The sequence below is a fragment of the Cryptotermes secundus genome, unplaced genomic scaffold (assembly GCF_002891405.2).
Source record: "Cryptotermes secundus unplaced genomic scaffold, Csec_1.0 scaffold1161, whole genome shotgun sequence".
Lineage (NCBI taxonomy): Eukaryota > Metazoa > Arthropoda > Insecta > Blattodea > Kalotermitidae > Cryptotermes > Cryptotermes secundus.
In genome coordinates, this window is record NW_019745101.1 from 146,440 (window position 1) to 159,312 (window position 12,873).

At 41.3% G+C, this 12,873-nt stretch overlaps 1 protein-coding gene across 1 annotated transcript in view; it reads right to left on the reverse strand.

Annotated features, from left to right (window-relative positions):
- Positions 1 to 12,873, reverse strand: part of LOC111875018 (leukocyte tyrosine kinase receptor) — a gene marked incomplete at its 5' end in the record, with an annotated part of 164,894 nt that overhangs the window by 143,975 nt on the left and 8,046 nt on the right. The window contains 1 exon segment of the mRNA XM_023871021.2: positions 784 to 999. Within this exon segment, the coding sequence (XP_023726789.2) occupies positions 784 to 976 (193 nt within the window).

Below are 12,873 nucleotides of genomic sequence, written 5' to 3' on the forward strand. Positions count from 1 at the left end.
GGCCGTGGGGATTCGTTGCGCTGACCAAGTGACACTTTCTATCCCATAAAGTTGGCACTAACTTCGCCCACAAGCGGCAGTTGTTCCGTCGGTCGGTATAGTTCTCTTGCGGAGTAAAGCCACGGAGTTTTTTACTTCTAGACCATGCTTCTCAGTAGCACGTGCACGTGTTTCCCTTCATGGTATTTATATTTCCGCTGAATAAACTAATATTATCAGCACAGACCAAAAGCTGATGTGCTCGGTTCAAACCCAGTTCCACATAATTTTTTCGGATCTTCCTAATGGTGCATTTTGAAGTAAGATATAGTTATCGAACATCTCTTTAATTCAGTCCATTTTAAGCAGCAAATTGGCTACTTCAGAGAAGTGTTATGCAACATGGTCTGCAGCTTTCAACATTTCAGACACAGATAGCAACTCTGGAGTGGCTGTGTGTTCTGTTGTCGCCGTGTCCTGATTCACTTTAACGGCTGGTTGCATCAAGCCCTTACTGTTTGCTGCTACGTTCATATTGTCTGAGGCCGTCTTACGTACCACCGTCTCTATAACCCATCCACAATGCCAGCAGGATCTCTGCCCCCACTCTTCAATACGTCACTCGCCTCTTCCCTCCCGGAGCTTCTACGCTGTTATTACTCACTAACAGAACATCTTTCAGGTGTTTTGGGGTGTTGCGCAAGTGACGTAACGACCAGCGGTAAAGACGTACGTATAGCGTGGGTTATAGCCGTTACATCCAGGACACTTCTTGCTTAAAATAAGATGTTGCCCTGTACTCACCGAAGCTGTCGTTGTTTGCATCGCTGTTGGGTAGATTCGCCTCTTGCCCAGTGACGAGGCGGAAACCGTACGGGATGCCGGTACCCCACTGCCAGGCGCACGAAGCCTCGAAGTCACAGCTTGTAGCAGATGTGTCAGGATTAGAACTGGATGGCTGCAGCACGAACACAACTAGCGCCAGGACCAGCAACATTTTCCGGAAACACCGTCGACGTCCTTACAAAAACGAACACAGCTTCAGTTAGACAAGTAATCATGACGCCAACACACCAATATTTCATGTTCATTCAAATCACTAGGCTACATTTTTCGATGGTTATTACATCCACCTCAGTTTAAATATCCCTTAGAAAATTGTGAGAACTACAATGAATGAACCTACATTGTCATATATTTAAATAGTTTTCACACATAGTTGTAAATGTGTATGTTCTATAAGAATTATACATGTTTCAGCTGTTTATAATCCACACATTATGCACTTACCGTCATAATGACAGCCACAATTAAATTTGTATACGATACGGAGCCTGAAGAAGATGCAATTCTCACTGAAATGTGTAGGTCTATCCTAGTGATTTGAATGGAAATAAAACATTGTTTTATTTGAGTGAGCGCAAAAGAAAATAAAACTATGCATCTAACAGATCGTGGTCGCCCATAGGATTCTGAGACGTCGAGGCTCCCACATTTTCTAGACAACTGGCTCAAAGATGTCGGTGAGTTTGTCAGACTTACGCGCCGGCCACTCTTTACACACCAGGATGATTCCTGGTACTCATTTCTGTTAGAAGCTGAGTCGACCCCAGGATTATTTTGTAGCTGTGGAGGATTATGTCAAATAAAAAATCCAATGATCTCATCGGGAATGGAACCCGCGACCTTCCGGCTTGTAGCATAGTGCCTCAACCAACTAAGCTACCGCGTGCCACCAATTTAGTGAGAGTAATATGCACAAAATCGATGGCTCAGTGTAGGACTAAACACAGCTTCACTCTAACGCCCCTAAGTCAATAAATACACCAATCACCGCTTGGTGGCTCCCTGCAAATACAAGCGACGTTCCTAAAGATAGCAGAGCCTCGAGATACAATAAACAGAACGTCAGCACAGAAACAAGAACAACTTCTGTCTGCTCTCTTTAACAGTAAAGAAACGTAAATCAACATCCACGGTAAATTAAAAATTGTTCCTCAGCAGTCACGAGAAAGTCGGGAAACGTTTCGACAGCTGCAGCTACAATTCTTGAGAGCTCGGAGATCCTCATTAGGGGGATCGTGGCCCACAGTTTGAGAAGCCATGCCTTATTGTTATGTACATGACGTCCTTAACCCTTTAAAGCACAGTCGTTACTACACGTACCACCTGATTTCGTATTAGGAGACTAATTTTTACTATTATTATGTTTTTGGACATTATCCATAATCCTGATTTTTATTTTAAAACTCGCATTTCGGAGATAGGGACTAGCCCTGTCAACTGAGCCCACCTGGATACGGTTTTATCTGAAGACGGAGACAGAATCCAGTCTCAGAAACGATGGTTTGAAAATAAAAACAGGACAATGGATAATGTTCATATTGACAATAACTGTTATAATATGCCATTGTCACAAGCTTTTAGATCTTATTCTAAACTTTATCAACGAAGTGCAGATGTGTCTCTTTATTTCCAGTGATTCCCCAGAACACACAGAGACTATTCCTCTACACAGTTTCAAACAACTGTCCTTAAAATTGAGAATTACTGTGTTTCCTGTGAGGCGGGAACAGAAGTTTGGCTATTATTTAGAATAAATTCGTGCTTCAAAGGGTTAAAAATATCCTGAGCCAGAGCAGTTTGACCGGTACCGAGACAACGGACGCAACTGGCAGAGGGGAAAGGAAATGTGATTACTGATTAGTTCATCTTACCTCACATGCTTCGAGCCGCTACCAAAGTACGCTACATGGAAGTGAAAGTGTCATTTCGTAATTTCGTAAATTGCGAAAAGTAGTAAAGTTTGCAAAATTGTGGACTTTTCTGTTATTGGTGAAGCATGTGACTGAGCAAGATGGCGAACTTATGAAAGAACTTATATCGAACAATGAAAACAAAGAGCTTTATCTGAAAGTAAATTTCTGGTAAACATAAAAAAGTTCAAATTCATGAGCTAGTACAAGTTTTCATGAACTGCCTGCAGTGACCTTCGATAATCCATAATTATGGTCAGAAATGTCAGATGTATTAAAGTGTCATCCAGCTGAATATGTGCCAGTTCAGAACACATCTTCCACCTATTAGCCAGTGTTCTTGAAGATAGACGTAAATTCCCTGCGGACTGAACTAACTCTGAATATGTGAAGAGGTAGTGCCTATTACTCTATTACAAAACAAACATAAACAAAAAGCTTCATGGGTTTAGTCCGCAAGTGAACTATACCGACCGAGCAAACGCCGCTTATCGGCGAATTTAGTGCCACCTTTAGAGGATAGAGGGTGTCGCATGATCAGCGCAACGAATTCCCATGGCCGTTAATCTCGGTTTTCTAGACCGGAACCCGGAGCAGCTACTTCTCCATTCAAGTAGCTACTCAATTATCCTCACGAGGCTGAGTGGACCCCGTTCCAGACCCACTACTTCTCAGAAAATCTGATAGAGCCGGGAATAGAACCCGGGACCTCTGGGTCTGTAGTCAGTAACTCTGACCACTACACCACAGAGGCGGTCTACTGTGTTACACAAGGAATCAGTGTTTTCAGTGTATGCCTTGCGGCAGGCAGAAGAGTAGATCTTGCGGCCTGATCCAGGTTTTAGCCACCAGAAGTATTTGTCTACAAATATAATCTTCGGCAGCTTTCCTCTCCAGTAATGGAAGACAGTTGTCTAGGGGGAGCAGCATTATCTAACGGGGGAAGCCAAAAAAGATTCATACAAATTCCGTTGAAGCTATAAAGCTCTTTATAACAACAATCCTAGAGTGTTCAGACCAGAAAAATAATTGTTCTGGAAGTATTTTTAATTTTTATTAAACTATGAATGTCTGGTATATTTGCTTACTTTCCTCAATTTCGATTGTTTGTCCAGAGATGCAGAGGCATAGTTTAACCCTACACCCAGACAACTCTGCAATTCCAGAATAAATTATCACGAAAACTCTTCAATTTATCGAAAGAAATATCTGATTTAGAAATATTTTGGACGAAGAATTGAGAAAGGGAGTTTGCATTGATGACATGTTAAGAAAATCAAGCATTTACAAAAATCGATCTTGTAGGAACAAAAATGAAGACAGCCCGGATTGAGAATAATAACGGGCGCGCTTTTGTCGGTTTTATTCTGTGAGAAATTTGCTTTCTCCCTGCTCAGTGGTTTGCTAACGAATTCGCTGGGAAACGACACTGTGGAAACTTCCTAACAAGTTCTATGTCTGTTATTGAATTTATGGTAGAATCCCAAGGGAACACACTGAAAATTGTAAGATATGTTGAGATTTATTTTACTCCTCATATTCCGAATAAGATTGCCACCCTTATAAGGAAAAAAACAGAATATAAATTCATCCCAAATACAGAAATCCAGGTATTAGAGCTATCTTCTATTTCTAGAATCAACCCTCGACAACTCCTGAAAATAACAACTATCTTCAATCATCTGATAGGCCTATGTGAAGAAAAGTGGAAAATGCGGGTTTGTATTTAAGCATCCTGTTGCATTCCTGTATTCAACCTCGTTTACATTACATTTTCCGTCAATAATTCAACTATTTATTTCGTCATTTCACATTTGCTTTTGCTATTAACACACGTTTCGTCCCCAAATGGCCATCCTCAGATGTTCCATTATGCCGAACTTGCTACACTGCATTGACTATTGTTCTTTCCACAAGCGCGTAACTGAACATAAAACTTAAAAAAAAAAACTCTGTGGCCTTTATTCCGCAAGCGAACTATACCGACCGAGCGACCGTCGCTTGTCGGCGAAGTTGGTGCCAACTTTTGCGGATAGAGAGTGTCGCCTGGTAAACGCAACGGATCCCCATGGCCGTTAATCTCGGTTTTCTGGACCGGAAGCCGGAGCCGCTACTTTTCCTTTCAAGTACGGGAATCGAAATCGGGACCCCTGGATCTGTAGCCATGAACTCTGATCACTAGACCACAGAGGCGGTCGCGTAACTGAATATTTCGTAATTAAAATGTTACAACTTCACTCAACTGTTGTGTGTTAAAATCTTACACGTTAAGTTCACTCCATTTAAAATCAATTAAAGATCGTTAACATTTTTAATCATGTAAAACTCCTAATTCCACCCCATAAGGGGCGTCGTCCACTTGTCTAAGCAATATACCGCTTTCGGTTGTTTACATTGAAGGGGCTCACCCTTTCCATTTGCAAGCCCGTTGTTATGTTTTGTCTGAAAATTTTGACCCTTGCTTGTCCGTTGTTCCCACAAGCCACATGTGGTGTCCTCTTCGCGTGTGTAGATGTGCAGTGTAGCAGATCTGGCATAACGGGACACCTGAAGATGGCCTTTTGGGGCCGAAACATGTTGTGTTAATAGCGAAAGCAAATGTGAATGAAAAATAATTAATTACATTATTGACGGAAAATTGTGTGTAACAAAGGTTGGAGACAGAATTTTCGATCTCACAAACACTAAGTATAAAACGAGCGGTGAACTCACTGAAGAAATCGATCAGAAAATCTAGTCAGACAGAGGTCGGCTTTGTAATATTTGAGGTATTGTGGAATAGGTCGAATATGCCATAAAATACAATGTAACCTAGTGGTTGACAGCCTCTGTAGTCTAGTGATCAGAGTTCCTGACTACAGATCCAGAGGTCCGGGTTCGATTCCCGGCGCTACCAGATTTTCTGAGAAGTAGTGGCTCTTGAACGGGGTCCAATCAGCCTCGTGAGGATAAGTGAGGATCTATTTCAAGGAAATAGCGGCTCCGGTCTAGCAAACCGAAATAACGGCTGTGGGGATTCGTTGCACTGACCACGCAACACCCTCTGTCCCCTAAAGTTGTCACTAACTCTCCGACAAGCGGCAGTCACTCGGTCGGTATAGTTCGCTTGCGGACGAAAACAACCGATTTTTTTAGTCTAGTGGTTTGCATGGAAACCAAATACTGCCGTGTTAACGACATGAGCTCGTATCTACCTGAAATTACGACATACGACACCATGTCACAGTATAGGATCAAATGCAAAGGCGTCCAATTATCAATCGAAGAGAATAATTTTAAGTCCACTTTTCACATATACAGCTCACATTACAAACTAACTTGGAGTATACGCAGCAAGTGTCGATCGCAGTGGCCAGGTTGTCTAAGGTATGAACTGCCTTCTCTCGCTCGAACGCTGGATCGTGGGTTCGAATCCCAACAAGGCATGGATGTCTGTGTGCTGTGTTTGTGTTATTCTGTATGCAGGTAGCGGCCTTGGGACGGGCTCATCCCCTTCCAAGGAGTCCTGCCGACTGTTCATAGGAATAAGAAACTGAAAAAGCGGCCAAGGTCCAACAAAGGACTTTAGAGCCATAGGTATATAGATATGCAGCAAGTATCTTAGTTGAAATGGCTTCATATTTCTGAACAATGTGGCTGTTGTAAGATTTGAGGCTTTCACGGCGGTGACTATGAAGAAAGCAGTTTTCTGAGATTTGGCACCGTGTATATGTGGTGTTAACCGACGTTTCGGAGNGGCTGTTCTTTACATACTTTGAAGCTCAGCACAAAGGTGGAACATTGTAACTAACCCTTCAGTACTGTAAGTATAAGCACATTCTAGTACAACGTGCTGCTCCAAAGCTCGTACAACCCTTGCAACAAAACGATCGTTACATCCAGGTGCTTCAAGTCGTGGGCTCTACTATCTACGTATAACGACGTTATGTGAACATGTTGTTAATAACTCCGTGGCTTTCAGTCCTCAAGCGAACTATACCGACTGAGCGACCGCCGCTTGTCGGTGAAGCTAGTGCCAAATTTTGCGGATAGAGAGTGTCGCGTGTTCAGCGCAATGGATCCCCACGGCCGTTAATCTCGTTTTTCTAGACTGGAGCAGCGACTTTTCCATTCAAGTAGCTCCTCAATTATCCTCACAAGGCTGAGTGGACCCCGTTCCAGACCCACTACTTCTCAGAAAATTGGTAGCACAAGGAATCGAATCCGGGGCCTGTGGATCTGTGTCCAGGAACTCTGACCAGTAGGCCACAAAGGTGTCCGAGTTGTCCACAGCACAAGGAATAATATGATATTTCATGTGCATTTTGTCTTTGTGTTCTGGAACAAAAATTACTGTTACTGATTGCATTAATACTGCATTGCAGAGAGCATGCGTTTGGTTTGTACAACACACTGTTACAGGGTTTAGTTTCAAACCTCAGAGAGTTACGAAAGAATACTGAACGCGACAATATTTCATAACTAGGGACCGGATTTTTATGCCCTTATAATCCCTTAAATATGTATGCATTTATGCATGAAAAACTTCCGAAATATGCACTAAAATATGCATATAAAATTTATACAAAATAGTAAAATTCATTTTACATTATTTTAAGACCAACAAATCAATATTTAAGTTCATTTTATGTAATCACTGAATGATTCACTTGCAATAAAAAGCTATACTTGAACACAAATTATGCAACAAAGCCAACATATTTCATTAGAAATTTAAAAAAAACATTGGTACTCACATTTAGCTTTCCGAACTTTCAACTTCTCTTCTGTTGCAGTTCACAGTTACTAAATGTTCTAGGTTTTCCATAGTTAGTCGCCTCCTATTGTCTCGTAAGTTGTCCTTATCGCGGGAAAAACTTCTTTCCACCTCACAGGAACTTAGGGGCGCATGTACAAAAGCCGCTATTTGTCCACTGTTAGTGATATTTTACTTGGCAGTTCAGTATATTTACCGGATAAAACTTCTTCAATTTCACAAAATTTGTTCATATCCTGGATTTTTTTAAAGAATGTTGAGTACTTTTTCCTTCACTACTTCACCTACTCTTCCAGGAACCGAATTCAATTTGGAAAGAGTGGTTTTGAACACTTAACGACTGATACAAAGTAGTATTGCTGTTGCTTGCCCCCAGGGAGGAAATGGCGGATGGAAGATGAGAGAAGTGAGCAGATAAATAGGAAAGATTTGTGGGAACTGCCCACGGAAGTCCACGCCGATGATAGGATGCGGGACGTCGGCCACCACGAAGCGCCACGTGAATTCTCGGCGTAGGCCCAAGTTGAGGCTGAGAGGCAGCCATCCGTATGTGTGGATGGTAGTGCCATTAGCTGCACACAGGTCATAGTTGGTACGCTCCATGCGTCGATGGAGGAGCCTGCGGGGGTATACACAGAGGTCCGAACCAGTGTCGACAGATTCGTTTCTAGTTCTGCGTTTTTTAGTACATCTTGGGCAATTTGAATTGATGCTGCACTTTTTGGACCAAATGTATTGACGACATTCCTAACTGTTTCTAAATGTTCGGTATAACTCGCTGCACACAGTCACGTGCCCCAGCGCGTTAAAATTGGTTCTGGCGGTAGTGAAACGCTCGGTGCTACTGCTTTAAAGGCTTCTTTTCTGTATGGCACTTTAACAAATACCTTCTTCACAGAAGACACCAACTTGTTAACAAGCGAAAGATTTGCACGAATTGTTTCTGCAACCCGGTGCAACTCGTGGGCAAGACAAGTCGAATGTGTCATACTTGAAAATATAACTTTAAAGAGCAGTACCGGCTTTCATCATATAACTTGTGTCTTCAGTCACAAAGAGCAATACGCGCTCATACTGAGTGCCATTCGGTCATAGTAAATTCATGGAATTGATAAAGGAATTCGGAAACTGCGGAGCTATTTGTGGTTTCAAATTGCTCTACCGCAAGAAGTTATGGGGTAGATTGTTCACTCTTATTAAGGGATCCAACTATACAATTTGCAATAAACCGTCCCTCACAATCTTGTGTTTCGTCGATTGACACCCACACAAAATTATCTTGAATCTTATCTCTAATGCTTTCAATTGTAAGCTCGTGACACTGCTTCACGTAATTTTTGCGCACAGTAGATTCATCCGGCACACTGCACTGTGTATACTTCTCTATGAAGTTTCTCAGAGGATTAGTTAGTTTCCACAGCGGAATATCTGCCGCTATAAAGGCTTCGCATAAATCAAAGGAAAACTGTGAAAAACTATTATTAGAAAATTCACTAAGCAATTTTTGAACAGGAGCACTTTTCGTGGATTTAATTTTAATATCCTCTTTGTGTGTATTAGTGTTCAAATGCTGAAACACTTGAAAGCGTTTTTCACAACCAACTGTTTTCTCACACGCTCGGCAATAAAGAATTTCGTTATCCGTACTTATCATCTTTCCCTTGAATTCCCGCTGATACAGCTGTAATTTAGTTTTCTGACTTACTTTCACTTTCGGCATGACTACAGAAAGCTAAACAAACTTAACTACAGACTAGTCACCACTAATGTGAATGGCCCCCAGCTTCAAATGAAGAAGCGTAACGAACCTCATGGAGACTTCGGAAATAAATAGGTGAAGTCCCTTATCGGTTGAATAGTATTACATTGATTGCTGCTACATGTGAACGCTTCCGACTAATCTCTTCGCGGCCACTTTGATGGTACGCGGATGAGGCAAGTTACGAGCACAGGGATCGAGGAAGTCCCGTCCTGGGTATTGCATCAGAAACATGAATCATGACGAAATGTTGAGTCAAATATGCAATATATTCTAATATGGAAAAGAAAAATTGTATACACATGACCGTAATTGGAAACACAAAATTAAAATATATTAAAACATTATAAAAGGGAAATATGCAGTATAAATAGATATCTTTGAAAATATGATGCTTATTCATAAAACATGCAAAATATGCATTTATATACACCATCAAATCATGTCCAAAATTTAAGAAATGAAGTAATTAATACGTATATCCAAACGAGCATACTTTCTGGTTGCAAGAAAGAAATATGCAAGAAATATGCATTTGCATTAAAATCCGGTCCCTAATCATAACCTTTCTCAGTTACAAGCGGACTCTCTACTGATACAAATTCTAGTAGCAGACGAAGCAAGGGAGAGAAATATTATTAAAAAGACGTAATTAGTAGAGAAAAAGAAATAAGAGGATTTGAATATTTTGTTACAGAATTTTAGTGGAGGTTCTAAAGTACTGTATATCCTAAATGTCTTCAAACGCAGCTTGTATCTTTATAAAAGAATTTAAATGACGCTGCGAATCCTTCTCACATTGCCAACAACCGTAGCTTCTTGCGACTGCAGCTTTACTAAACTCAAGCTAACTAAGAATTGTCTATGGTCAGCACAAGTCCAGGAACACGCCTCCACCATAGCTATCGCTGTACAGCAAATTGCAGTGATATTACTGATGAATTCGAAGCTTCGGAATGTAACACTCCTTGAACATGACCATGTGTAGGTCTGTAAGTTTTACTGTTTAAGATGTGATTCTGAAGTATGAGGTTATAATCTGCGTTCTACTACGTAACCTTTCACCTCCGGCTGGTCGGCCATACACTGCCGGGCGATGACCTTGACCCTGACACACCAATAAAAAGTCTCATTTTATAACTGATGTTGAGGGGACGCATATTCGTACCGGGCGCAAAATTAATTATTAATAAACACAAATTCATTGCTACTTTCGCCAAAATATAACGAATATAACTTTGATGTGGTCCCTAAGAACACGACTGGGACCCTGAGCAATAAATACAGTCTCACAGCTACGTACCTACAAACTTATCACAGCTTCAAGTTATGAACACAGCCTCAATGGGCACTGCCCTTTATAAATAAACACAAACGTTCCTACAATTATCAATACAGCATAAGCGTACCTCCGCCCGCCCCCCCCCCTACATATTCCGATGTTTCTGACTCGAACCAAACAGCCTCTCTTCCTGCAGACAGCACGCGACTAAACGGAATGTGGCATTCGATTACTTTCCTTGCCAACATCTGTTTCTCTTTCTGAACTGACAGACGAAATAAACGAGATCGAACCAAAAAGCTCTAAGTTTCTCCTCCGCGTACAATCACTACGTTATTTCAGATGCGCAACTAAAAACTTTAATGCAAAAGAGAATGAACGCGAGAGAGAGCAAATGACAGGTTGTGAAGACAGACAATTGGAGCTAAAGGGCCATCTGTTTGGTTTCCGTACGGGCGGGAATCCCACAGGTGCTTTCTGACTTTCATTTATTTATTAAATTCCTCAATGCTCAGTTACATTCTTTACAACTTTCCAAACTGGGATTGACAGATGATCCAACCTCTGAAAGGTGCCTACAAGAAGAGAAATTAGCCACAAATATCCTATGTGACTTTGAGGCTAGAGTTTATTAAAGATTTCATCACCTGGGTCTTTTCTTCATGGAACCAAGTGACTTTTATGACGGCCCCATAAACAAAGTCCTACTTTTGATTCGAAGTGTAGGATTAATAAAATGTTAATCCAAAGGGTAGCACAACAGTGCAGGGGTCGGATTATTAAGCCCACCCCTCAAACACATACATACATACATACATACCCGTATACTGAATTTGAGATAGATTGGTTCCAGATGAATGAATAGCTTAGGATATTTGTGACTACCAGTAAGGCCATACACCACAGACAGCTCGGGTAGGTCCCCTTGAAAATATGCGTGGGGTCACACTCATGAAACAGTTTTCTCAACACTAGACGAAATTGTTACGCCAACACTGCCATAAATCGGTCGCCAAAATTGCATTCGTGTAAATGCAAGGTTAAAGCATTAACCCTGTAGCTGCCACGTGGGGCGAATTGACCCCAGACACGAGTTCAATGGCCTATATTCAAGCAAAGTCCGAGTGTAATTAATTATGGAACTCACAGATATAAGATGTAGAAATTAACCTTATGTAAATTTGTGTGGGGGCCGACCACAGTGGCCGGGCAGTCTGCGCGTTCGCGAACGCTGGGATCGTGGGTTCGAATCCCACTCTAGGCATGAATGTCTGTAATGCGTATGTTTGTTCTGTGTTCGTGTTGTTCTGTGTATAGGTAGCGGCCTTGAGACGGGCTGATCCCCCGTCCAAGGAGTCCTACTGACTATGTATAAATGAAGAAACTGAAAAACCGGCCAAGGCCAAACGAGGGCTGTAGAGTCATAATAATAATAGAATCTGTGTGGGAAACAGTCCTTCTCAAAACAAACTGATTTCCTGCTTACCTGCAATTACAAACACCAGTTCTTATAACATAAGCTACCAGTTATTGTTTGTTACATTTAACTTGTGTTACTTACACGTTCCAAAGACAAAAGATGGGACTAGTTCAGTGATTTTGATCGAGGTAAAAGGAAACAGTAACACAATTCTGTTGGGGCAACCTGATGGAAAAAAGCTGAAAAGGAGATCAGAAATAATTGATTCTGGGCTCAGAGGTTATAATAAAATAGAGGCTCGGGATCGAGATCTGAGTAGTGGTATGAGTTCCAGAGATGATAAATTTTGTGAGCATGGTAACAGTCTACGCTCGCCTCTATATTATTCATTCCTATTGATGTACTCTAAACGTACTGTTTGTGTGAAATGATTTATTGATTGGTAAATAAAGAAACATAGGTACAATAAAAATTTAAAAAATAACTAAGAAAAGTTATTAGGGACCTGATAATTTCCCATCATCCTAAAGTTGCAAATATACTTACTGAAAAATAACGAAATGAAAGCTGACCATAATGGCTGCGGTGGCCACGCGGTCTAACACCAAAATGTTGAACACTTGGATCATGGGTTGGAATCCTACTCAGGGAATGGGTATATGTCCTCTTCTTTCCTCTGTTCGTATTGTTCTGCTTAGGCAGCGGCCTTGCGCCTGCCTGGCCACCCGTCAAGAAGACCTACAGACTCTCTTTACGATTTATACATGCAGATTAATTCTGAATGCGAACGGCCAGGCAGACTAATCGGCCAATAATAATTCAATTCAATTCAATTCAATTCAATTCTTTATTATTTATGTGCCAAGTCAACAGCCGCAAGGCCAATTACAGACTTAGCACATTGTAGATGAAAGTAATTAA